Source organism: Muntiacus reevesi, chromosome 7 (genome assembly GCF_963930625.1).
Source record: "Muntiacus reevesi chromosome 7, mMunRee1.1, whole genome shotgun sequence".
Taxonomy (NCBI): domain Eukaryota; kingdom Metazoa; phylum Chordata; class Mammalia; order Artiodactyla; family Cervidae; genus Muntiacus; species Muntiacus reevesi.
Window position 1 is genome coordinate 73,632,866 of NC_089255.1, and position 27,605 is coordinate 73,660,470.

Here is a 27,605-nt window from a genome sequence, read left to right on the forward strand (position 1 = left end):
AAAGTTTTAATCTGAATTAATATATGTACTGAATATTAATATAAAATAAATGTTATATTGGTTCATGTTTATTTACCCAGGTCTTTTAAGAGAAGCATGGTATAATACGTGAATTTCCTAAAACCATAAAGATCACAGATTGAAACTGAGTTAGCACCACCAGAAGTTTTGCTCTGCTGAGTGTTGGCCAGATTTTATGATGACATGCCTAAAAGAGCCCACCTCCAGGAAAGAGAAAGAAAACACCTTGAACTTGAATTCAATTTCACTGAAATAATTCCACCTAAAGGGCAATTCTGATTTTGATTCCATCTATGAACCTGACAGAAGTGTTTTCATCATCTCTTGCTGTTCTCAAGTTGTTTTCTCTGCATTAACTGACACATTGTTAATAATCTATATGGTTACCAAATAACTAAGCAACTTGAATGCAAAAAAATGCTTTTTCAGATGGTGCCTGCTAAAGCTGGATGTTTCTAAAGTTCTGTGTTTACTAAGACACCAATTTTCTTCCCTAAACATTGACAACCCTGTTTTTCTGAAGCACAGACCAATGACAATGATTAGGCTCTAGAAAAGAATGTGCTTTCCAAACCTTGGGATCAATTTAAAGTTGATAACATCTTAAAAGTCCTAAAACTAAACTTTGTTCTGAAGTAAAATGTCTTGTTAATGTACACTGTACATAGGGTATTTAATATTTCACACTTTGTGGAATTAAATTTTTTTATTAAGTCACATCTTTCTAATTTAAGAGAAAAGTACATAACCTTTTCCAACACTTGTCCTCACAGGCGATTCTGCCCTTTTATGCTAAGTCTGGAGCCCCCAATCACTTTGTGAGGTGCATACCTTTCTTTATTTCCCTGAAGCTTGAGATCATTGGAGGCTTTCTGAACTTAGGAAAAAGAGTGAGTAAATATGTATCTGTACATGAGCACACTATACATTCACAGAAAATCCTCAGCTAAGCTGGGCACAGATACCACAGTTAAGAAAAACCTAGGTGAGGGGAGGATGCCTCCTAGGGTGGAAAACTCCTCAACTTAAAACTGTCTCTAACTTATCATAATAGCAATGGTAGCAGTGTCTAGCAGTTTCTGCATTTTACAAGACCAGATGCACTTTTCTTCACAATTTGTTTCATGGCTAGACTCAAATAGGACTTTTGGCCTTATCTTGATCTTCGCATGCATGTTAAGTCACTTCAGTTGTGTCCAACTCTTTGCAACCCTATGGACTGTAGCCTGCCAGGCTCCTCTGTCCATGGGGATTCTCTAGGCAAGAATACTGGAGTGGGTTGCTGAGTCCTCCTCCAGGGGATCTTCCCAACCCAAGGATCGAACCCACGTCTCTTACGTCTCCTGCCATTGGTAGGAGGGTTCTTTACCACTAGCATCACCTGGGAAACTCTATCTTGATCTTTATGACAGTGCAAGGGGCAGGGATTAAACCTTTCCTATATTTTTTTCAGCTATAACTGTGGCCAAAAAAATAGGTCTTCCAATTTTGTACTCCCAGGAGATGTTTGTGCATGCTCAGTCATGTCCCATTCTTGGCAACTCCACGGACTATAGCCTACCAGGTTCTTCTATCCATAGCATTTTCCTGGCAAGAATACTGGAGTGGATAGCCATTTCTTCCTCCTAGGAGTGACAAAAGCAGGTGCAGTCATTTGTATACTTGTACTCAAACCTTTGAATCCCAAATCCATACTGTATCTGTAGGTCACAGGAAGGTCTTGTCAGTACAGTGACAAGTGGGCCTCTGGACCACATCTGTGATCAATCACAGTCATGATTAATGCAGCTACCAGCGTGTATGCTCAAGTCAATCAGATATCTTCATATATAAATTACAATGCAGAGGTTCCAGGTGGAAAAACCATTTGTAGTATAAAAACATAGTGTCACCTCTCCTTTAAACAGGTCAACTGAAACTGTTTCTATCTCCCTGATCAGAATGACTAGTTGGAATTGTCCTTGTCCTCTGTGTAAAGCTGAGATGCACCAAATGCCAAAATAACTGGTCACTCATAATTCAATTCAGGTGAAAAACTCAACATGAGAGTTTAATCTTTTATCCAGATGTGCCACAGCCCTATCAGTAATTTGTCTGATTTCAGAGTGAATTTCAGAATTACCTTTTTAGTTTCATGAGGTTTTCTCTGTACTCTTTTTTTCCCCTCTTTTTTTCTCTGTACTCTTAATGTCTAGATGGTGGTGGTGTTTTTTTGTTTTTGTTTTTTCTGACCCATGGGAGGATTAATAGTGAATGATAATCATTATGGCTCATTAAACTTTAAGACTTTTCTATATTTATCTGGGTGGTCTTAATTTTTTCTTCATTATGGTGTAATTTACATACAGTAAAATCTACCCTGTTTAGTGCATAGTTCTACATTTTAACAAACACACATGGTTGAGTCACCTAGGGAGTATTCATTTTTTCTTCATTGTTCTTTATACCACCTGTGGATTCTAGTTTAATATAATTTCTTGGATACACAAGTGAAAACTGCCACTTGCTGCATAAATTCAAAATAAGGGCTTCTTAAATTCAACATTTAAACCAGGATAAGGAGAGGTGGTTCAGAGGTTAAAGCATCTGCCCACAATGCGGGAGACCTGGGTTTGATCCCTGGGTCGGGAAGATCCCCTGGAGAAGGAACTGGCAACCCACTCCAGTATTCTTGCCTGGAGAATCCCTTGGACGGAGGGGCCTGGTGGGCTACAGTCCACGCGGTCACAGAGAGTCGGACCGACTGAGTGACTTCAATTTCACTTTCACTTTCAAGGAAAGAAAGGGTTGCCCTGCACAGCTGTGCAAACTGCAAGCCTAAAGCCAGAAGCATGCATTTGGTGAGTGGTGCTCCCTGGTGTTATTGTGCATAATTTGCATGGCTCTACATGGTGGGTCTGAAGCTCACCACCAACTGGAGAAATCTGAAAAACTGTGGTTATGTTAACAGTGAAACAGGAGACGTTCAACATTTTTAAAAAGTTCTCCATTTATATGCCTTTCCTCCCAAATTTTAAAATGCTGTGATAGAGGACAGGTACCACTGAGCTCACAGCATGGACTGTGCACATATGTAGAAGAAGGGCAATGTGGGAAATGAGAACTGGTCCAGTAAAAAAATCTTTTTGAGATGCACTCCACTGGAACCTTTGGTCTAAATTTCAAAACTTTTTCTCTTCTCTCTGAAAATGTTGCATCCTTTTCCTAAAGAACCAAACCATAGGTTCTTTAGATTTTCCTCCCTACAAGGCACTTGGTACAAATGCCAGTTATCAAAAAAACCTATTTTTTTAAAATTAGATACTTACCTACATATGGTTTGGACTAAGTACCATATGGCTTCCCTTACAGAAAAATGTGGCAGAGCTAAATGCATAAGATCTCATTCTTCGAGGGCCTGTTTGGTCCACAAGAATCTAACATTAACCTTTTCGAAACTGAGTAATAACATGGATCATACAACAGGTGACTTCAGGTGATGAAGGCCTCTTTCTTGCACACTCCTCTCCTCCTCTTCTCCACTAAAGCAAGGACCAGCTGTGCAGAGCAGCCCTCCTATAGCACTGCTATTCCTTCAGATTTCTGACATGAAAGGACACCAAGGATTTCTAGCAGATTAAAGGAAGATCTTTTATTTCCATTATTTTGATACAATATCACCAAGTTGTTTCAACAGAAAAGTTTCAACATTATATAAACACCGAAGAGAATTTATCTGGAAGGAAGCAGGTTTATTGTCCAAGCTGGTTAATCAGTTGTAAAATAAATTTAAGAGAAGTATTTAGTGATGAGGCACAAAGCCCGAGGATAATATTCATAGTACTACTGCAAGCAGAAACGGTGGAAAGGAAAGGGTAGCCTGCATTCACTCAGCATTGGAAGGCACAAGAACTCTATGAGAGAATGTCTCAGCCTACTCAGAGAATGAAACTGGCTGTAAGGAAGTGAAGGAAGATGGAAAAAGAACACCAACTTAAAAAGTCAGTTGTTAAATCACAGTTGAAAGAAAAAGTTCCAGAAAATAATATACAGGCTAACCTCACTGGCTGTGCATATGAAGGAAAGAAACAAAAGTTAAGAAACTAGGGAGTATTTACTCATATGCCCCTGGATTTATCTACTAACCTGGCAGAACACTAAAAACTGAGTTTGATGCCTGATTAGAGGAACAAATGTGATTGAGACTAAAATGCCTAAGCCTTAATGGTAAAGAATCTGCTTGCTATGCAGGAGACCCAGGTTTGATCCCTGGGTTGGGAAGATCCCCTGGAGAAGGAAATGGCAACCCACTCCTGTCTTCTTGCCTAGAAGATTCTATGGACAGAGGAGCCTGGTAGGCTACAGTCATGGGATCGCAAACAGTCATACACGACTGAGTGACTAACACTTTCACTTAATGTTAAAGACTTACAAGAATCCTCAGAAGTTCTTGATAAAAGCAGCATACTAAATGATATTTTCAAGTTATCTGTTGCTATACAAGTAAATTGGGAGCATCTTGATCAAAGCGGGATGTGAATATATTTCAGTACCTAATGTATTATGGAATGTTAGGAATCTTCTCATTAATCATAACTCTATAAAGTGAGACAAAATCCCAAAGAAGCTAAGTACTAAATAAATGTGAATTAAACAAATAGTGATGCCAAATTTGATCATAAAGTTCAGTTCAGTAAGTTCAGCGGCTCAGTCATGTCCGACTCTTTGTGACCCCGTGGAATGCAGCACACCAGGCTTCCTTGTCCTTCACCATTTCCTGGAGTTTGCTGAAACTCATGTCCATTGAGTCGGCAATGCTGTTCAACCATCTCATCCTCTGTCGTCCTCTTCTCCTCCTGCTTTCTGTCTTTCCCAACATCAAGGTCTTTTCCAATGAGTCAGCTCTTTCTAACAGGTGGCCAAAGTATTGGAGTTTCAGCTTCAGCATCAGTCCTCCCAATGAATATTCAGGACTCATTTCCTTTAGGATGGACTGGTTGGATCTCCCTGCAGTCCAAGGAACTCTCAAGAGTCTTCTCCAACACCACAGTTCAAAAGCATCAATTCTTCGGCGATCGGCTTTCTTTATAGTCCAACTCTCACATCCATACATGACTACTGGAAAAACCACAGCTTTGACTAGACGGACCTTTATCAGCCTAGTCAAAGCTATGTGAAAGACTTTTAAAAGGTACACTGGTGCCACCTTATGGCCAAATTAAATATTTATACAAATTACAACTTATGATCACATTTAAATTTCACAGAGAACTTATTAGGGACACAATTGTTTAGTTCAAAGATTATATGAGTAGATTTTAGGCTGTCCTGTTGCTTAATATATCTATAATTTTTAATAATCACATTTTTATCTTTGAAAAGATGGGACAAAGTTAATACAAATAGAAATTTAATTCTTGGCACCACTGACATTTTGGCTGGACGATTCTTTGTTGTGGGGGCTACACTCTGTGCTGTAGGCTGTTCAGAGCACCCCTGATTTACCTACCCACTAGACACCAGCAGCAAGCTTCTCCGAGCCCCACCCGGCTGTGACAAGCACCTCCACACTGCTGAGGGCCACCGTGGTGGGGGGGACCAGCCAGTGTGATCACGAACTGTGTGTCAGCCTGACAGGGCCGCAGGGCACCCAGAATGTGGTCAACCATTATCAGGGGCGTGTCCCTGTTTCTGAGTGAGTTAACATTTGACTCAGTAGACTGAGTGAGGACTTCCTCTCTCCAGTGAGTAGCTCTCCTACAATCAACTGAAGGCCTGAACTGAACAAAAAGGCTGACCCTCCTGAGAATAGTGGAGCTTCTGCCTATTAAGCTGGGACAGTGGTCTTTTCCTGCCTGAGTCTCAAGCTGCAAAGTTTGGACTGGAACTACCTCACCCGCTCCCCTGGGTCTCCAGCTTGCCACCTGCAGATCTTGGGACTTGGCCTCCGTATTTGCATAAGCCAATTCTTTATAATCAATCAGTCAATCAATCTCTTTCTCTCCCTTTCTCCCTCTCTCACAAACACAGACACATACACACACAGTGTGGCTCTGTTTCTCTGGAGAACCCGATTAATATATCCTGGCTAAGAATCGCTGTTGCAGATTCCGCTACTGGAGGGATAGTAAAAAAGGAAGAGAGAAAGGAGCAAAGCAAGAAACTTCCAGGAAAGTACTAGATACTACCTTTCTTTCCAGAGATGGCAGCTGGGAAGCACTTGATGAGGGCACCACTTTTTTATTAACACAGATTATGGTTGATAAGAACTGGACCCACTGATGCATTTTTGCATCACACATCCAAAATGTTACCTGGTAGAGACTACTTACCTCAACACTAGGAAGACAACATTTGGCAGACACTGCTGTAAAATAAGAACACATTCTATAAGCTGAGCTAATAAAAAGTTTTGTTTACGATCAAGCCACATTAATTTATTTGTCATGATAAAGTACATGAAATTCACTGTTTTCGTTCCAAATGGAGAATACAAAACTTTCTGAAAGAATATTTCTGAAGCAAATTCACAGTACATTAGATGGAAGAGTTTAAGCATACAATATATTATTGATTTCAGTCTCTTGTATTATATGTTACTATGTGTTAGTAGTACTTTGAAGATTTCTTCAGGGGGCCTTTTTCATTGTACAGGTTTTGGGGTTTGGTTTTTTTTTTTTTTGGTTTTGGGGTTTTTTTGCCTGTGCCACATAGCTTGTGGGATCTTAGCTCCCCAACCAGGGATCAAGCCCAGGCCCTCAGCAGTGAAAGCGGAGTCCTAACTACTGGACAACCAGGAAATTTCCCTTTTCCTTTTTTTTGGTTTAAGGTTTTGAAATCCAAGTTTCTTTGAAAGCATTTTAAGTTGATATTTGATTTAATCTGACTAAATGACTATTTGGCACAAAATAGAAGAGTTGATGACAGTCCACCAATCGCACCGGAACAATATCTACTAAGTAATCAAGTGTGGACAGATACACACTGAAGCAAAAAGGGTTCTGCAGGTCTTGAAGACAAAAATCACAGTCTGTAACTCCTTACATTTAAGACAGACAGGCTAAGGACTGTATAATCTCACCAGTCTTCAGAAAGTTCAAGCATACAAATACAGAAGTACAGCAAAGAATAATAATTTACAGATTTCATTCTCAGGAATTTAAAAATTAATTATAATAAAATACCACAGAGCTACATTTAGTTTAAAACATACAAAGATACAAGTTACCTTATGAAATTTCTTCACACGGCCTATTTTTTACCTCAATTAGACAAAAAATGGATACTTGTCAACGATCTGAGTTACAACGTCAAGAATTCACCTGTGCAAATAAACATTAATGGAATTATACATTTTCCAGACTATCTTTTTCCATGATTAATAAGTATTTCCTTCAGTTTTAAGTGAAACCTTTTCCAATACTATTTTGATAGAACATAATAAATTACTATGTTATTAACCCTATTCTATTTCTTGTCTCTATCTACTTTTGAGATGATCTACATCAAAGAAATGAAAATGATATTTTCGCCACTGCTTTTGTTCCTTTTCCTATATGTAAACAATGTTTGGGGGAACTTTCAATAACATTGAACTTGGAAAGTTTTCATTCCCAATAATGCCAAAGAATTACTATCTTTCTTGTTAAAGGCTAAAGAGAAATACTTATGATTAAACTAAGGTAGCATAGGAATTCTAGCAATTCTGCTGTTTCTAGGATATTTGTAAAAAGTAAAAAATTTTACCAATCAATTATTGAGTATTAAATAGCACATGACTGCTTCTGAAGACATTCTAGAATTTATGAGTTGGAATACTAAAGTTAAAGGTTTAGCTACATAAAAAATGCAGAATGTAGTTTTCTTTATATGGTTGAGGTTTTTTTTAAGTCTTTATTGAATTCGTTACAATACAGCTTCTGTTTTTATGTTTTGGTTTCTTGACCCATGAGGTATGTGGGATCTTAACTCCCTGACCAAGGACTGAGCCGGCACCCCCTGCGTTGGGAAGTGAAGTCTTAACCACTGGACCACTGGAGAAGTCCCTATATGGTTGGTTTTTATCAATAATACTGATTTAACTTACCACAATTTTAAAACAAATCCTCACAACACCCCTGTGAGGTAGGGATTGCTTTCACACACTTCACAGATGGGAAAGTGAATAATAATTCAGAGAAAGAAATAATAATTTCAAGAGATAAATCCAGAAATGTTGGTTTTCTTATAAGGCAGACTACACTTATCAGATACTGAGTTTAACAATACACTAACAAGAACAAATACTGCAACAGTCTGTTTTCCTCCAGAAAACAACTATATGTGGGATCTAGAAAAAAGGGAAAATTCTAAGCTGATCCAAAGGGGAAATGTCTGTTTAGTACTTGCCTGATACACTAAGGTGCATGCAGCATTTTCAGTTTTAAGAGTTTGACAATCATTATGCAGACCATACTATATGGCTAACATAACAGCTCCATTTTATAAATGATGTAGTCAAAATTAAAGCCTTTAGCTGGAGGAACTTTTTTATACAAGGTAGATTTTCTTAGGAATCATGTCTTTAAAAATACTCAGGGCACAATATTAGTTATAAAGTAATTTTTAAAATATTCCTGTTGAACAAATGAAAAAGATAAAACTGGAATCATTCCCCACACCACTACTCACTGGCTCTCTGGAACCAAGATTTGGGGATTTTTTTCTATAAAATGGAGTATTCATTTTCCCACTTCCTAATACAGACAGAATACTATGAAGATGAAGGAAAGAACACTTGCTTTGAATTCCTAATATTAAAAGGAACCTTATGAACAAGAATAAAAATACAGTTAATCACTCCTTTCTTAACACTCAACAAAGTAGATAAATGTCTGCTTTAAGTTAGCGTTGTCTATTATGGACAGTCAGCCAAAAGCAAACTCCTGCCTCATCCAGACTCTGCCTTGAACTGCTGTCCTACCCACAACTCATATGCACACTAAATCCCACCCTTTAAGCTACACACACTTTTTGGGTCAAGGACTAATGACTGAGCAAGTAGGAAAGAAAACAGAACAGAAAAATCAAGAAGATTTTTATCTAAACAAGAAAAAATAAAATTTTACTTGAAGGAGGCTAGGGAATATATCCAGAATAGCCTAAGATACATGAAATCAACGTTAATATTTGTGTTCACCTTATGTGATGAAATCATTGAGGACAGTGTAAGTTTGAATAATTGCTGAAATGATTTAAGAATATGATTAGATGAAGTTCTGATACTAAAGAGCAATACATTTGTTTTAACTACTGACGGATACAACTGACTTTGTATCAATAGCTACTTAGATTTTGCTCTTAGCATGTTAATCCTGACCCCACGAGGCTTCACATCCTTGTCTAGGACAGAAGTTCAACCACCTTAGATAGTGCCCATTGGTTTTCCTCATCCACTTCTTAAGAAAAACTTACCATTTTATAATCTGCCTAAACTCACTGATAACTCAGAGAAATTCCTAGCACCCTTAAAACGAGATGGATTTCTCTCTGAGCTCCCTCCTGACTAAACTCAGATACTTAAGGAACTCTGATGTCAGGAACTGTAAAGTGTGTAGTCATCAGGGAGATTAGAGTTTTTGTATGCAGTTAAATTCTAAGTTGTAGAAACCAAATTTATTAAATTTACTAAAATACTTGTGAGAGTTAGAATTTAACAGGGCAACATACAAAAAAGACGAGGGTGTTCTAAAGCCTCTCTCTTTGATTATTCTTGACTATCTAGTATTTAAAATTTAAACATATCAGAAACAATTTAGATCTATCCTCTATGGTGAAGTTTGACCAGCTTTTTCCCAGCTACACACAGCAGAAGAATCTGCCATTTGGTCCATTAATTTTAATTTTTCTGGAGTTTTAGCTTTGTAAGTTTCACTATTAGAAAGGGGAGTTAAGTTGACTCACAGAGGGAAGGCTGGTCATGATTTTTAAACATAGTTCTAGTACACTGACTATATCTACTCTGCTGGTTTTATGTACCAGAAAAAAAGTGAAAACTGTGCCACTGAAAAAGTACCTGAAAAAGTACCTGAAAAAGTACCTTTTCAGGTTTTTGTTAGAAAATTAATGTCAACTCAAGCAGCCTATAAAATCTTCTGATACTATGGATAGAAAGATAATTTGTATTCTATCATTTTCCTCTTAAGCTCATATAAACCTCTTGTCATAAAAATCTCGAACTGCTCTTAAGTTCTTTAAGAAAACACTAGATTAAGGTAACAACACCAGGGTGTCAGTCCACACAGATGTGTCTGAACTGCTGTCTCTAACTCTGGAGGCATCTATGCTTACCTATGTATATGTATCTTACTGACTCGCTAAGTTTTTGTGTGTTTCCGACTCTTCTCTTTTTCTCTCTTTTAAATAAAATATTTATTGAAAATGAGGTATGCTCAATGTTAAATAAATAAAGTCACATAATGGCAACCCACTTCAGTTTTCTTGCCTGGATAATCCAATGGACAGAGGAGTCTGGCAGGCTACAGTCCATGGGGTCACAGTCAGACACTTTGTGGGGTCACAAAGAATCATACCCCAGAATCTGTCTGAATGACTGAGCATGCATGCAAGATGTTGCCCAACTAGCAAATAAATAGTAATTTAAAACTACTCATGATTTGGTATAGTTATGCCCTCAAACAAATGTTTTATACATTATAACATATATTATATACTAATATAACTATTAATTTCCTATACGGCAGAAAATATTTTAAAATAATCCTCATAGGGGCTTGATTCATGTGGAACATTAACCAAAAGTGATAGTTTAGAACATTCTTTAAAAAAGATTACACTTATTTCATATTCAATTTGCCTTTACAGATTCTACAACCTGAAAAAATTTCCATACTTCCACATTGATTTCTCATTTCTAAATTGTCATTTAACTGAGGAAAAGACAGCCCCAGTGGAAGGTTACATTTTGGCAGCAATGTATTGATAGATCTTTACAATAAAAAGATGTAGTATATACAACCTTAGAACTATGGACAAATGGTAAAGAACTTGAGGAGGAAAATAATTTATGAATAAAAAAACACATGTGGAATTCCTTTTTCAGAATTGATATAAAAATTCTGAAGGAGAAACTGCTACTCAACCAGGATCGTGTCCACATTTTCTTGTGTGAGTTCTGACTCTAAGGCACAAGGTGAATCTAACTGTTCTTGCGACAAACGAGAACTCTTCAGGGGGATGTCAGACCAGCTGTCACAATATGGCGGAAATCTCTGGGCTAATGCATTACCGAACCTTTGGCACCGGTTATACCTGTAAGATTTACCTTTGTGTGTGTACATGTGCTCCAGCAATTGGCTCTTTCGGAGAAACTTATGACCACAGATGGTACAGCTGATTTTTCTTTTCCTTGAAAAAGAAAAATTACAGTTTAATTCTACTGGCTCGGTGTCTTTGGAGATCAAAGACACCTGACTGATCTGCAAAGGCTCTGTGGCACCCCGGTTTGAGAGGTCAGGCTGCTGCTCATTCTCCTTGACAATAAAGGAGCTGAGCCCGCGGCAGTCAAGAGCCTCGCTATTTTCATTAAGTGGATGCACTTCACCAAGGTCATTACTCTCCAGAATGGAAGCAGGGACACCAAATGGGAGGGATCCAGACACGTGGGTGTGGAGATGTTGTCTTAGATTACTACGGGAATCAAAACGTTCCCCACAGTAATGGCATAAGTGTATTTTGATACCGCTTTCGGTGAAAGTGGGGCCTGTCACCTCTGATGAAGGTGAGGGGCGGCTCTGGGAGATCACAGATTCTGGGTCACATCTCTCCTGCTTGATAGACACTGGGGGCTTCTGGTGCTCCTCCAAGGCCTGGGAGGCAGGATGGGCCCTCTGCTGGTCTGCAGTGCCATCATCCAGCCCAATAGCAAGAGAGAGCTGCAACTGGGGGTGGTCACCCTGGACAGCAGCTCTGTTTCCACTGTTATTGGAAGGAGCTTCCTTGACCTCCAGCCCTGGTTTGACAGCTGTTTTTTGGGTCGTTGAGATCTGAATGCCATATAAATTTGAGGACTGCACAGTCTCTGGTGAGAACACTTGATTCATTTCAGTTGCAATGTGAGAAAGGTAGTCGGCGTGAAGAAATCGAATCCCTTCCTCCAAACGACTATGGTCCACAATCTGTTTTGGCCCTTTCCCCGTGTACATAATGTGCAACAAATAGCTGAATATGTCAGGCTGGATGTCAGTTGGTTGTATTTTTATGCATTCACTGTTAAAAACAAAAAAACAGACCCATACAGAATGAAACAACCCAGTTGGCCTTTTTAGTTAACAGCATACAGTCTAAGGCTAAAGCAGTTTCTTCCTAACTTCTAATTTAACAATTTGCCTTGATGAAACACAGTAACAAAAGCTCAGATTTTCATTGTATACCAGTTTTATGGCCCAGCACCAAGTCTTCAGGTATTCAATCTACTGCCTAAAGTTAAGAAACACAGATATTCTGATTAGTTCAACATTTAGTGACTCCCAAGTGATATGCACTTAAACTGCATGCAGGGGGTAGAAAAATGAATAAAACAGATACCCTGCCCTTAAGGAACTTAACAGTCTACTGGGAATATAACCAAAAGAACTGAATTCAAGGAGTCAAATGGAAATCCACAAACCAAGGGCATTTTACATTAACCAAAAGCAGAACACCACCCAACTATCCATCAATAGATGAATGGAGAAACAAAATGCAGTATATACGTACAGTGGAACGTTACTCAGCCATAAAAAGCAATCAGGTTCTGATATATACTACAACATGGATGAATCCTGAAAACATGCTAAATTAAATAAGCCAGACATAACGGGACAAATTTTATATGATGCCACTTGTAAGAAACATCTAGATTTGGAAAATTCAGAGACAGAAAATAGATTAGAGGTTACCAGGAACTTGAGAGTGGAGAGGATGGGGGGTTATTATATAATGGTTACAGTTTCTTTCTGGGGTGATGAAAAGTTTTAGAAATAGGTAATGGTGATAGTTACACAACACTATGGATATGATTCATGCCCTTGAACTGTACAATTAATGGTTAAAATGGTAAATTTTATGTTTATATATATTTTGCCACAATAAAAAATAATTTAAAAATTTCAAAGGGCTTATTGGAATTGGTACCATATAGAATTTAAATCATACTCACCTTATTTTGGCTTCCAAGTATATTAATATATCTACTCTTTAGATCACAAATGAATACAAGTGTAATTTTGAAAAGCTTTAAATTAGTCTCAAGCCCAATTTTTCACATATGAATCTAGAATTCAGAAGATAGATGGAAATAATTGTGTAACAAGAAATCAGGAAACACTGTTAAAATTAAGATAAAGAGAACCTGAGGGAGAGGCTAGATAACAAGGAACAATGGCATCAGTCGATGGACATACCTTCCCTGAAACGAAAGTTTGCCTCAACACATCAGAAAGCAGTCTGTATGCCAGCAATCCATTTCTTTAGTCCTGATATTTTAGGATTCCCTCTTGGGTTTCACTCTTACCTCTGACCTACTCACTGCCATGGTCTGTGGCAGGGTTTTTTTTTTTTAGTATCAGCACAGAGGTCTTTTAAGTGAGGAATTTTAGTTACTCAGCAGAAATATCACAGAGCAGGCCTGTTACCTATGCATCTCCTGAATTTAGCCTAGCATGGTGCCTGGTAAAAAACAGGTGCTTTAAGAACTAAACCAACTCACTGCTCTCAAATGAGGCTGACGTGAAGGTAGCGTTCCTAATCTAGTTTCTACATTGACACTTAAGTTGGAGAGGAAACTTGTGTGAGATGGAAAAGGCTTCCCATGACCTGTCCTGGACTCTAATCTCTTTCCCCTTTTTATCATACATGCCAATCATTCTGATTTACTCCATTTCTTGAATGTGCTAGCCTGGTTCATATCTGCGAATGTTTTCGTGCATTTATTTCCTCCACCTATAATTGCAATTATTGGCATTCCTCTGTAACATGTGAAAAACTCCTCCTGATCCTTTAAGATTCAGAGTCTCTATAAAATCTTTCTAACTCTCTCAAAATAAGTCTGCTGACACTCCAGTCTACTTTGTGCAACACTTCGACTATAGACATCACAGAAATTATTAATAGCAGCAGCTAACAGTGCAAAGCTCTGCTGCAAACACTTTAATATTATTAATCCATTTAATCATCTCAACACCATGGAGTGGATATACTAGTGTTTTACAGAGAAGGAAACTGAGGCACAAAGAGATCAATTACACCTGCAATTATTTTCCTTACACGCATTACCTCTCTCTTAGACTATAAATGTCTTTTTTTTATTTTTGGCCAAGCCACCTGGCCTGTGATCTTAGTTCCCTGACCAGAGATCGAACCTGCGCCCCCTGCAGGGGAAGTACAGAGTCTTAACCACTGGACTGCCAAAGAAATGCCAGAAGTAAAATCTTCTAAAAAAGCATAGTGTTCCATCACTTTTAACCTAAGATGCATTAAAGCTATTCTTTACCAAGAACTCAGAATCTGGATACCATTTTATACCCCTCTCCCTATCCATGTTGAGTTAACCTAAATTTAAAAAAAATTTTTTGAAGAAATATTCGAAACAAATGACCTTTGAATTACAATATGGAATATCGGCCCACCCTCCGTGGGGACGGCGCCACTCAACCCAGGGTCGAATTCAGCGGCGCGGCCAGAAACGGGCTGAGGACACCGCTGCCCGCGGAGAGGCGGAGCCCGCAGAGGAAAGAAGGGTGGAACGACTGCCCCGCCCACAGGCGGGGCTCCTCGCCACCACCACGAGGTGGGTGGAGTTATGACATTGAAATCTTGCTATGAAAATGTTAAGGAAAGAAATCAACAACTTAGTGACTAAGAGCACAGATTTGCATTTGAGTTTCACTTATTAGCTGTGCGTGTAATCCTAGATGAACAAGTTACTTAATAACTCAATCACAGTTTCTTTTTCCCTAAGAAAGTATGGATAACAGTAGAATTTACATTAGATACATGCTTAGTGGTTGGTTATGGGATTAAACAAATAAATAAACTTTACGTATTATTGTTTTCATTCTTATCTTCCACCATGGATTCTATACAGAGCTTAATTACAGATGTGTAAAAAAATGATAATTTCTTTATTATTTACTAAGGTGATCCCATAAAAAAAGAATACCCAAAATGAGGTTATTAAAAATTCTTCTGATTTACAAAAGCACCTCCTTACCTTGTTTGGTGAATAAATATCATCTTGAAATAGTTAGAAAAAGCAGCAAGCACTGCTCTGTGGGCTTTGAAGTAGACGTCTCCAATAGCAACGGTGCAATCACACAGAAAACCAAATTCTCGCTGCATGTTCAGCTGTTGCAGAAGGACAAGGCTATGGCTAGCTGTGTCCATTGTGGCTCTGAGAAAAAGGACAATATATATATATTTTTTATTTACCAAATTGGCTATAGTTCACACAAACCTACAGAGGACTGGGAGACCTAAATCTAAATGAAATTACTCAACAGTTTTCAATACTGTTAATCTAACCCTAAACTTAGCTAACATTAAATATCCCATTATGAATAACTAATATCAACCCTACTGAAAATGTTAACACATGGCCTTTTTAAAATCTGGTAATAAAGTGACTTGCAGTGGGTGCCAAAGATGTGAAAGAGGAAGTCTGTCCTTTTTTATCTATGTGACCACAATGTTTCTAGTCCTCAGTTTCCTCACTGGCAAAAATGCGAATGAGGTACTGATCTTTGCCTCAGGGCCAGATGAGATAAGTTACATGAAAAGCACCTTGCAATGGAAACTACTGTTCAAATGTCAACTATAAATGTTAATAACATTACAGTGTGTCCTGGCTAGGCAAGAGCTCTCCCTGCTCCTTAGGGATCCTCTGCATACTCAGGGGACACTGGTCGCCTATCATATAAAGTTTGGGAAACTTATCAGTCACAGAAGCCCTTAAAATAGATGTCACGCCACATGGGGCTTGGAGCCCAGTGGGAAAGAACCTAAGCCCTGATCTTAACTGGACTCAGACACATATAAGCATGGAGGTTCCCGAAGAAGTAGAATGCTGGATGGGACCACTGGTCTGGGGCGGGGAGTGGGGAATCATGCCTCCTGAAGAACGTGCAAAAGAATTCTGGTGGAGAAGCCTAGGGTGAGCAGAGCAGCAAGAACATTTGAGGGCGCCCTGAAAGCGGGAGGCTGTGCCATCCTCTCCATCCACCTTCTCCACCTCAACTGTGCAGAGAGCCCTGGTGCTTCAAAGAGAAGGCAGCTGTGGTATAAAGGGCATCACTAGTGTCTGGGAGAACCTCCTCTAAAAGAGCAGGTCCTAAAAAATGAAGCTTTCTCACTAACCAGACAGATCAAAGTCTTAAGGAGGTCAGTGATGAGAGTGGGGGGTTAGCTGTCGAGACTGGCAGTAGCTTGGGATGCAAAATGCTGAGTGATGGGTAATAAAAATCGTCAACTGTTTATAATGTTTCCTGTGTGTCAGGAATTTTTCACTCATTTACTTTTCAATACAATTCTACGAGAAAGGAAATAATCAATCCATTTTACAGGTGAGGAAACAATCAGCACACAGAGTTCACTGACCCAAGATCACGCTGCTAGTGAGATGCAGAGCTGGGGATTCAAACCTGGGCACTGGACTCCAGTCCCCCAGGGTCCTCCTCTCCACCTCCCAGAAAAAGATACCACCCACCAACTCAAGGAGCAGAGGGAACAGTCAGCAAGCACCCTGGGAAGTCTCAGAGGAATACCTGGAAAGAAGAACCAGGGAGAAACCCAGATTCCTGCTACTTAAGCAAATGTGACACAGCAAAATAAACATTTAAAACTGGTAAAAACTAAAGCAATTATTACTGATAAAAGGTTAAAGCTATTTTTGCTAAAACCATGTTTTTAATGTACTAATATGGAATAATCTCCAATACATACTAAGTAAAAAAAGAGCAAAATGTAAAATTGTGTAGAGAAGACTACTATTTATGAAAAAGTGGTAGAGTTGTTATTTTATTTTTAAAGGTGGGCTAAGAATTTATGCATAAATATATTCTTGTTTATGTAAACATGTCTGGAAAGGTTCAAAGAAACCCCTTTCCTTTCTGCCAGGGAAACTAGAGAGCAGGGACTTAAGAGTGGGGGGCGGGGAACTATCCTGTTTGAATATGCTGAAGTATTTCAGGTAAGTAGATAAAGAGAACAATGTAACAAGCATCCACCTCCCATGCACCTAGCCCTGGGCACAGAAAGTAAACAATTACAAATAGGGTAGAAAACCACTGCATTTCTCCCTCATTCTATCCCCTACCCACCCCCTACTCCTTGCCTCCAAAGGCAACTACCATCTTGATTTACTGTTCATGACTCTACTGTACATTATCATATTTCTACTCCATATGTACATATCCCTTGAAAGTGAAAGTGAAGTAGTTCAGTCGTGTCCGACTCTTTGGGACCGCATGGACTGTAGCCTACCAGGTTCCTCCGTCCATGGGATTTTCCAGGCAAGAATACTGGAGCAGGTTGCCATTTCCTTCTCCAGGAGATCTTCCCAACCCAGGGATTGAACCCGGGTCTCCTGCGTTGTAGGCAGACGCTTTACCATCTGAGCCACCAGGGAAGTCCCATATATCCCTTAAGAAGGTTTTTATATGAATAATATTATACTTTAAGAATCCTAAAACTGCTTTTAACTCTATATTCACACACTACTTTAAAAAATTCTCCTAATTCAAACATAATAGTTTCCCCTGGTCCTCCCTCGAGTAACGAAACAAAACCCATATCCCTTTTTATCTCATTTTAAAAGCTTTTAAGGATAAATAAAATAAGAAATTAAAATAACAGAAACTCCAGCGACCTGAGCCTATCCTCTAAGAACATAATAAAAAATCCAAGTTGTGGGTATTGTTCCAAAAGGCCATTTAACCAAAAGTCATTATTTATTGTATCTACCACATTTCCCTGATTCTAAAATACCACCAATTTATAAGGAGATTAAAAAACCAAATAAAAATTTTATATTGGATATTTCAATATGTGAAAAATAGGTCTTAGATTCAATAAAATAGTTAAGCTTGACGTACCTTAAACCAGTCTTACAAATTGTCTCCAAAAAACCCCCCTTGGATCATAAACATTTTCAACAGCTCTCTCTCTCTCTCTCTCTCTCTCTATATATATATATACACACATGGTGTATATAAATAGTGCCTTAGTATAGTGAACTATTGAACCATGTAGAAATGAAAATAGCATACACTAAAAAGTCACATATATAAAAATCTGTGGTTAATGGTCTATGAGTAACAGTTAAATTCACTTATCAAACAAATACTTTGTGAAGAGAAATTTAATAAAGGAAAGTATTTGAAAGCATGCACTGTACAAGGCACAGGGACAGAAAAAAATTACAGTGATGTTACAGTCAATAAGCTAATAGAGGAGACAAAACATAAAACAGAGTAACTATGACATGAAGCAAAAGTGATTAAGTGCCGTAAGAGCAATTGGACAGCATGAGGGGGAGATAAATGACAGGAAACCCAATGAGAAATAAGCCATTAGAACTGGATTTAGATGAAAATGGAGAAGGTGAACATAGCATTCCAGGCAGGAAAAAATAAAAAACCAGAATGAGTAAAATCATCATCATTAGGCCTGAGAATCAAGACTGCTCTAGTAGCAACGAATATAAAAGATTAACAAGGAAAAGACATGGAGCAATAAAGACCAGCAAGTAGTCTTTCGTAACATCCAGATAATGGCAGTGGGAATGAAGAAAGGAATACAAGAAGATATACCAGATGGAGAGCTGACAAGCATTGGCAGAGAACTGGATGTGGTCAGTCACAGGGAAGATCAAGTCAAAAGTGAGTTTCAGAATTCCAGCTTGGCAACTGGAAGCATTCATTCATTCCTCGGGGTCCTATTTGCAGAGTGACTGCCATGTGCAGTGTTGATATACAGGTGGTATAGCAGAATGCCAGAGGAGAGGCACAGAAACTGACTTGGTAAGAGAGAAGCTTCACTTTGGATACAGTGAGTTTGAGGTGTCCACCCTAGGACATCTAAGTAGAAATGTTCAGTTACCAGTGGAGACAACAAGCAGCACTGGAGAGGAGGTCCTCCGAAATCACTGGGCTGAAGTCACCAGGAATGGATGGGATTGCCAAGTAAAATAAGAAAAGAGTAGGAAAAAAAGCTAAAAATGAATCCTTGAGAAACACAGATACAACTAGACAGACAAAGAGAAATAAGAAAATATATTGTTACTGAGGGAGGTAAAGAAAAGGTGGATCCTCTGAAGGGAATGGCAACCCATGCCAGTATTCTTGCCTGGAGAACCTCATGGACAGAGGAGCCTGGCAGGCTACAGTCCACGGGGTCGCAAAGAGTCGGACACGATGCAGCGACTCACACAACACGAGAAAAGGTAAGAACCTTAAAAAAAAAAAAAAAAAGGCAAGAACCTTGATGGGAGGGGTGGCTGAGAGACATGGGGATGAGGCCTATTACAAACACCCCCCAAGTGTGCTGACCAAGAGGTTTCTCTCAACTGGGAAAGAGCAAAGTATCTGATTCCAGTGGGATGTTAGAATGTTAGAAAGCAGAGGCCACTGAGGATAGGTACAGATAGAACAGGATGAGGGAACTACAGATCAAAGACTTTCAGGCCGAAGAGTGGTAGAATCTCTAGAAGCTGGGGATAGAATCAAAAGTATAAGTGCAGCAGTGAGCCATGGAGAAAAAAAAAAAGGATCTCTTTTTTTTTTTTTTTTTGATAGTGGGAAGCACATAGTTGAGGTAAGGAGAGAGAATCTCAGAGTACTCTTAGATGGCACTGGTTTACAAACTATGAAGTCAGTCTATATGCAGAGGAAAGAGGTGAGTTTAGGCCTTGAAAGAAACCCATTAATCCTTGATGTTAATACAGTGTTGACGTTTATAAAGAACTTTCACACACAGTAATTTCTCTTTCTGCTTCAGATACAGATCATTTCCATTTACCTATCTTCAAGTTCACCATCATTCCTGTTAACCCATTTTTTATCTCAGATATAGTTTCAGGACTAAAATTTTCATCTCACTTTTTCTATTTCTCTGCTGAGATTTCCAGTTTATTCACATATTATGACCTTATTTTCCTTTACACCCTTCAGCAGTTACAGTAGTTGCTTTAAATCTTCTCAGTTAAACCCAACCTCTGGGTCTCTTGGGGTCAATCTCAATTAGGATGATAGTTTCCTGTTTCTTCATGTGTCTCATCATTTTGGATAATATCTTAGACACTGTCATTACTAAAGATTCTAGGTACTATAATATTCTTCCAAACAGCACTGATGTTTTTTTGTTTTGTTTTTGCAAATTAACTAGGCTGAACTTAAACTCCCAAGTTCTGCCTCCAATATGGTTTGGGGTTTTTTTTGTTAGGTGTGCTGTTTGGAGGCTGCTCAACACACATATACATTTCAGGGTTGGCAAGAGATTTAAGCTGAGTTTATATACAGTATTTGGGGGTCCCTGCAACGACCTTTCTGGATTTTCCTCCCTACTTTCTACCTATGTGGTCACTTTGAAGTCTGTCCTCTTTTCTTCAAGCAAGACTACAGATTACTATCACAGTTTTAGGCATGCCCTCAGAGTTCCCAACTCGGGCCTTTCTCAGGTTAAAAGCCATAAAAATGGAAAACTATTCACAACTGTTCTGTTCTTCCAAGTGTAGACCTCATTCTAGTTTCTGCTTGCTTTTTATCACTCTCTAATGCCATATGGTCGTTTTCAAACTTTTTTTCAAGTTTACAATTTTCACTTGCATAATTTTCCTGATAGAACTACTCAGTCATTACCCTTTATCAGTTGTTCTAAAGTTTTGTTCTCCAGATTTATTTACACTCTTAAGAAAAGTACTAAGGGCTGTTATGTGGGTTATGTTCATCACCATTTATCATATTCAGAATTAGAGTGAGAAATTTAAAAAATTTTAATGTTTGAAATAACAAAAAACCCATTACATATTAATATAAATAACACATATATTCCAAAACATAACTTCTTAAAGTGAGATGGGTGGCATCGGTTTTTAAAAATATTTATTTTTGGCTGCAGTGGGTCTTCACTGCTTTTTGTGTATGTGTGTGGGCTTTCCCTAGCTGCAGCAAGCTGGGGCTACTCTTCGTTGCGGTGCGTGGGCTTCTCACAGCGGTAGCTCTCCTTGTTGCGGAACACAGACTCTAGGCGCTTAGGCTTCAGTATCTGCAGCACGTGGGCTCTGGGGCATGTGGGCTTCAGTAGCTGCGGCACAGTCTCAGTAGTTGCGGCTTAAGGGCTCTAGAGCATGCGTTTAGTAGCCGTGGCGTGTGGGCTTAGATGCTCCGCAGCACGTGGAATCTTCCAACACCAGGGATTGAACCTGTGTCCCCTGTACCGGGTAGGTGGATTCTTATCCACTTTGAAGGGTGGCACTTATAGTTTGCAATCTTCTTTAATAATACCTGGCTTTAAAAACTATAGCTGGGTTCTTTTCTCTGCCTTTTCAATCAATCTATTGCCACATGCTGTTTTGGTTCAAATGTATTAAGAGAAACTGCCTTGGCAAAAGGGAGATACTTGTAAACCCACTGAAAGAAATTCAGGAAACTTCAAGGTGTCCATGGACCACACTTTGAGAACCTCTCTCCGACACTATCTTTTTTTGATCCTATGAGGTACTAAAGCAGATCCTGTATTATTTCCATTTTCAGGTTAAGAAACCATAAGCTCAGAGAAGGCAGGAAAGGTACCCAAAATCAGATAACTACCCGTTAAATGGTACTGGCAGAACTTCAAGTCTGATCTTAAACTCAGTACCCTTTCTTCAAAAATCCCCATCTAGAACTATCAACATACATAATGATGGCAGATTCTGCAAGTATATTGAACCAAATAAGGGGATAAATGTTTCAAGTTTATAAAATGAAATAAACTCAAATCTGTTAAATAAAAAGTCATATATATAAGTTCATTCAAACTTTTTTGCATTATAGACATGTTTTAAGGCAGCACAACCAGACTTTACTTCATGTTACTAGAACCAAAACATCACATAGTTAATTCAGAACATTTTCTAATACAACTTACTTTACAAATTATTAGAGAGGCTTTTAATATAGACTTTGGTCATCATTTTTTGTCTACCCATTTTATTTTCTTTAGTATGTGGAACAGTCAAAGTTTCCTATGTGTACAGAAACATCTTAGAAGTTACACGTGAGAAATTTTGGTGGAGATTTAAAATGTAAGAGAGGTTGCAATAAAATAACTTACCACTGTATTTACAAACGCTATAGCCAAATGTAATGGTGCTACATCTTAAAACGGTTTGCCTGTTATCAAAGTGATATTTATAATAATAGCACTGATATTTAAGAGACTACAAAAAATTATTTACTTACTAGACTGTAATAACTCTGGATTAGCTCAATCTAAGTAAGCTAGAACAGTTTCAACGTTACCTTGATATCCAACATCTTTGAGTTTATTAAAAAAAAATCTTATAATAGACAGACTGGACTCTCAGATCTGGACTCTCAGATCTATGACAGCCAGAATAATGTCCTACAACATGCAACTTTTCATTCAGGCAGGCTATAAGACTTCAATAAAAGAATAAACAAAAGAAGTAAGACATCCGTTTCTCTGGAAAACACTTATTTTCTTTGTGGTTTCTACCACTGTTACTTTATTATTAATTATTAGGACATGGAGACAGGAAAGTTGGCCTAGGAATGTGTATAGCTTTTTTGAGATACTTACTCATGGCTATAAATACAAAGGTAAAAGCAGAAATATCCAAAGTGCTACTTACTAAGAATTTATATAATGATTTTAACTTTTTAATTTACCTTCACATGATTGTGGCAGTGTAATGTTTTATAACCAAGAGAAAGAATGTTTGCAGAAATCATCTTCTCCAGAATAGTGGCTCTAACTGCCTTGTAAAACCTTCCATGCAGAGCTGTACTGAAGTCTGACTCCTACTCCAGATTAACCCAAACAGAACTGCTGAGGGTGAGGCACAGAGCCTTTTTTAACATCCTCAGGTGATTCCTGGAAAAGTTAACAGCAACCCACTTGAGTATCTCTTGCCTGGAGAATTTCATGGACCGGGGAGCCTGGCAGGCTACAGCCTGTGGGGTAACAAAGAGCTGGACAGGACTGAGCGAATAACATACAGGTGATTCTAATATAATGCCTCAATTAAGAACCACTGCATTAGAAGAACAAGGGACCCAGGAAATCCAAGAGACTATTTCACACACTAAAATTACAGAGAAAAGCTATTTCACAAGAAGGGCTTAAAATGTGGGAATTATATGAATTACATTAAATGAACCAAAATCATCCACTGTAATTCTAATTTTAACTTTAAACTAAAAACTTGCCAGATCAAGAAACAGAAATATTCCCAAAGTAGTATGGGTCTTGGGGGCAGATGAAGCACATACCATTTTCAAACTTCTTTTTTAAAAGTACTTAGGAAAAAGAGGTATATTCACTCAGACACTATTATATCTATTTTTATAATATCTGAAAATGACATGGAAATTCAAAATCTGAAAAGTATTGTGTGAGGTAAAACCTGCAGTAATTCTAGGCATTTGCTACTGAAAATATCTCTGAGAATGTAAGAGAAGAGGGTAAGGAGCAGACGTGGTAGATGATACAGGAAGAGCAGTTAAGCTCTAGAAACCTTTAACGGAACAGGGGAAACGTTAGTTTGGGGCCTGCTGCCTGTTGGTAGACACAGCCAGCCTACTACATCTCTACCCCCATCTACCCAACACGTGGGATGCCTGATAAAGCCGCAATGCCAGGCAAACATGAAAGCTAACACCAGTGAGTGCAAATTGCTGCTGGATCTTAAAAATATCAGAACCCTGTAAAGGAAAGGAAAAGTTTCCTCTCAGTCCACTAAAAAAATTAAGTCTGCATTTCTGAAAGAAAAAGCAAGCCACTGACAGGGCAGGAGAAAACTGGAAAACAACAATGCTGGTACAGACCTGGAATACAGTACAAACAAGAATGATTATAACTTCTGAATATAGACGAACCAAGGCTTCCTTTGCCATGGAATGTTCCACAAACACATTATCCACATGCGTTAATGAAACCCTTTGCTTAAAGTGTCTAGGATTTCTCAGGAGGAATTAAAGAGCCATTGTATGATTGATTTGTAACCAGGGAAATAATGAATTAGAAAAAATATTCAAAAGTAACTAACTTAACACTATAAACACTTTTTCTCCAGGTAAGATTTTTTTAAAAAAGAAAAAAAAAATTCCTGCTAGAAAAAGCAGATGTGTTAATAAATTCAACCAATAATCCTGAAACTACTGTTTGCTTCAAACACTTTCTTTCCTCTTCCTCCACTCTCCCTAAGCAAGTTCAAGCAGCAATATCTTTTCTAGAGGAAATATTGTTAGTTATCAATAGCTACTATTATAGAGTAAATGGTATGTGTAAGGCCTTGTGCTAAATGCTCTATGTACACTATCTCTTTTAATCCTCACCATGACTATATGTATTCTTTCTTTTTTTTTATATGCATTATTTCTATTTCCACTTCACAGATAAGAAAAAACCTAGGCTTAGGACATACAACAAGCAAATAGTACAAAGTGGGGATCAAAAGCTATATTTGACTCCACAGCCTGTGCTGGTAACTATAAACTGGAATAGTACTTTTCTTAGCATTCTTCTCTCAGGAGACTGAAGTTCACATGCAATTTGGAATAAATAAGCAGAAAGGGGGCACAGGAAGTGGTGTAGAAGTACTTTATAATTTATCAAGATAAGAGCACCTGCACTGCTCTTTAAGACAAGGAAAAAACCTGCAATAATATAAAACCCCCAACTCTTTTCTGGCCTTTATTACTAAAATGTACAGGTTTTTCTTTAACAAGATGGTCAAGCACCATCTACGGACCATAGTAAATAAATCACTTTAGTTCAGTGTTGGGGAGGGCATTATGCAACACTTCCCAGCACAGCCCTGACCAGGATAATTTATGGCCAAGGCACTTGGGCCCCTCCTCCCCAGCTAGACAGCCTGGCTCCTCCGCACTCCCCTCAGGAGATAGGGTGGAAGCACACAGCTCTGCTTTCTAAGGCATAGAGGGCAGCTGAAAGTCCTGCTCAGCCTCTCTGGGCAACCACAGGCGCCAATAAATCAGCCACAGGCGATTCACTCATCCCCTTCCTGGCTTGAAGTGGTAGCAAGATCTAATGCAAAAGAGCACTGACCAAACTTGGGAGATAAAGTGATTTAGCCTTGAATTCTACTGCAAATGACAGCATCATCGAAACCAGGTAAATCTTTCTGAGCCTGTTTCCTTGCTTTTAAGATGGGAGACAATACTACCTCCATTTTGGTAAGTATTCATAATCCATCTATGAAAGAGCAGCGGGCCACTGCAGGTTGCTGTTGGGCTGTTTACTCAATAAACAAGGACCAAATCCATCTCTACTACCTCCAAATAAGACATTCAGAGCTGCGTTGGGAGAAAAGGTACAGCAAGTTATACGAGGTCCCCTCCTGTCTTCTTGCTGATTATCCCTGTGATGTTCTATTGGTTCATGAAAACCTCCCAACCATCAGGACTCATCTATTCTGCTTCCTATCCCATCAGTGTTCTCTATTAGAGACCTGATGTCTGATAACGGATTAATACTTTACTCTTAATTAAACCATATTCAGATTGCCAAAGTGATCTCTGGCGCCTTTATCCAAGGAAGCAACTAATGCTGCACATCTTGGTTATTCTTGCAGAAAACAGAGCTGAATGTTTTTGTGCGGGGGAGGGGGACAAGCTTTGAGCTCAAAGTACATTAAAAAGCAGTCTATTCCACCTAGAAATAGTGCCAACCACATTCCTTAAGATGCCAGAGTCATCACACTAGCCAAGTCTGATTTCTCAATAACCGGAATCAAGTATAATCACCTCTAGCAGATAAGTCTCTACAAAGAGTGGGTTAAACTGGCATCGCACTCCTGGTGTGGTGAGGACTGTGAAGACCAAGACATCTAGAGCCCTGGAGTCTAGTTAATGAAGAGGTATGGGACTTCGATCAAGCTAGTCTTTTGGCCCGGTGTCCTCACCTGTAAAATGAGAGGGATGAACTGCATTTTCTATTAGGCCCCTTTGGCTTTAAGACTTGTGATTCTAAGGTGTACTTTACATACTTCACAAAATCCTGTGAGAATAGCAGCTTTGCCAAAGAGAAGTCTCAAGAGAATGCATGCCACTGGGGGGAACCGGGGCGTTAATTTATGAAACACGTCAGCTCCTGTCAATTTCCAGGTACGGTGCTAGGCACTGCCTAAACAATTTAACAGCTTGATTTCTCCAAATAAAGAGTGCTAAAGAAGGCAGCGATAGATGGAGCAGGCTTTAAAAAGAAAAACTGACTTAGAATGAGATTAACATAATCTGAAAAAAGAATTATGGAGATGAGGGGGAATTCCGGCCCTAGACACGGGGTAATCACAAACGGGGCTGTGGAGGGGAGACGGAGGACAGTGCCTGCAGCATCCCGCAAGTGGCACCTGGAGACCCGCCCACTGGCGAGAGGGGTCGGGGGTGCAGCAGCCTGGAGAATGCCTCAGGCCCGTGGGGGCTACCCACACCGGGTCGCCCCGGGACCCCCAGCCGGAAGGTCTCCGTTCATTTGAAGCGCCCCGGAGCCCAGTCCCGGCCTGCGTCGGGCCCGGCGGCCGCCTGGTGTGGGCAGAGAAAGGCCGCTCTGGATATCCTCCGCCCAGCTCTCACTGACGGTTGCCATTTTCCTCCAGTGCCCTGATTGACATCTCAAACGGACCAGAAACACCCATCTCCCCAGCTACTTGCATCTGTCCCGCGACCGGCGCAGCTGCAGGCCGCCGCCCCAGGCGGCTCGCGGCGGGAGGGACTGAGCCCGGGGCAGCCCATAGGGGCCGGGCCGCGTCGCTTACCCAGAGGCCGCCGCGGCAGGCAGGCGGCCGAGGTCTCTGTGCGGGAGGGGTGCCTCCCGCGCCGCGTACGTCACGCGGCGGCGCCGGCTCACGCACCCGCGGCCCGCTCTCGCGCGGCTTCCCGCGCCAGCCGCCCCGCGAAGGGCCCCACGTGACCGCGCGCCTCGTAGCTGAGGAACCAGAGGCGCGGGGGCCGAAGTGTGCGTGCGTGCGTGCGTGCATACGTGCGCGTCGGCCAGCCAGCTCAACTGGCCTGGCGGGGGTCGGCCCGCGTTCCGGGTGCCTTCGCCACGGTTGCTAGTCGTGACTGTAGGCGGAAGCGTGGAGACCAGCCTGAGCGTCACAGGCTCCCCCCCACACACAACCGCGTGACCCGGGGACTTTCCCCAGGGTGTGCAAAAAACACAGGCACCACCTCAATTCAGAGATGGGGGCGGGAAAGGGTGCACCCGCGTCTTCGCGGGAAGAGTGAGGGCGCGGGGCCAGGGAAGCTTAAGCCCTGGGAGCCTAGGAGGGGAGGCGGGCTGGGCGGGGTGGGGCATGGCGGGGGAAGTGACTCAAGGCCAGAAGC

General features: G+C 40.0%; 1 protein-coding gene and 1 non-coding gene across 9 annotated transcripts; both read right to left on the reverse strand.

Moving 5' to 3' along the window:
- Positions 1-1,591: 1,591 nt before the first annotated feature.
- ZBTB25 (zinc finger and BTB domain containing 25) lies at positions 1,592-27,532 on the reverse strand. Of its 8 annotated transcripts, none has more exons than XR_010664017.1 (5): positions 27,035-27,532; positions 15,251-15,430; positions 7,229-12,267; positions 6,333-6,367; positions 1,592-1,646 (listed from the first exon to the last, which is right to left on the reverse strand). XR_010664017.1 is itself a non-coding variant. In XM_065941733.1 (4 exons), the coding sequence occupies exons 2-4, from the start codon at positions 15,421-15,423 to the stop codon at positions 6,114-6,116; spliced, it is 1,371 nt and encodes a 456-aa protein (XP_065797805.1). In that variant the 5' UTR covers positions 15,424-15,430; positions 27,035-27,532; the 3' UTR covers positions 3,639-6,113. The 8 variants fall into 8 exon arrangements, 3 of the variants coding, with proteins under 3 accessions (XP_065797805.1, XP_065797808.1, XP_065797807.1); XR_010664019.1 differs by lacking the exon at positions 1,592-1,646 and having other exon boundaries at positions 6,231-6,367; positions 7,229-7,322; positions 11,324-12,267; XR_010664020.1 differs by lacking the exon at positions 1,592-1,646 and having other exon boundaries at positions 6,244-6,364; positions 7,229-7,322; positions 11,324-12,267.
- On the reverse strand, positions 17,591-17,662 carry TRNAC-ACA (transfer RNA cysteine (anticodon ACA)). Its single transcript has one exon. It is a non-coding gene; the product is annotated as a tRNA-Cys (tRNA).
- Positions 27,533-27,605: the final 73 nt, after the last annotated feature.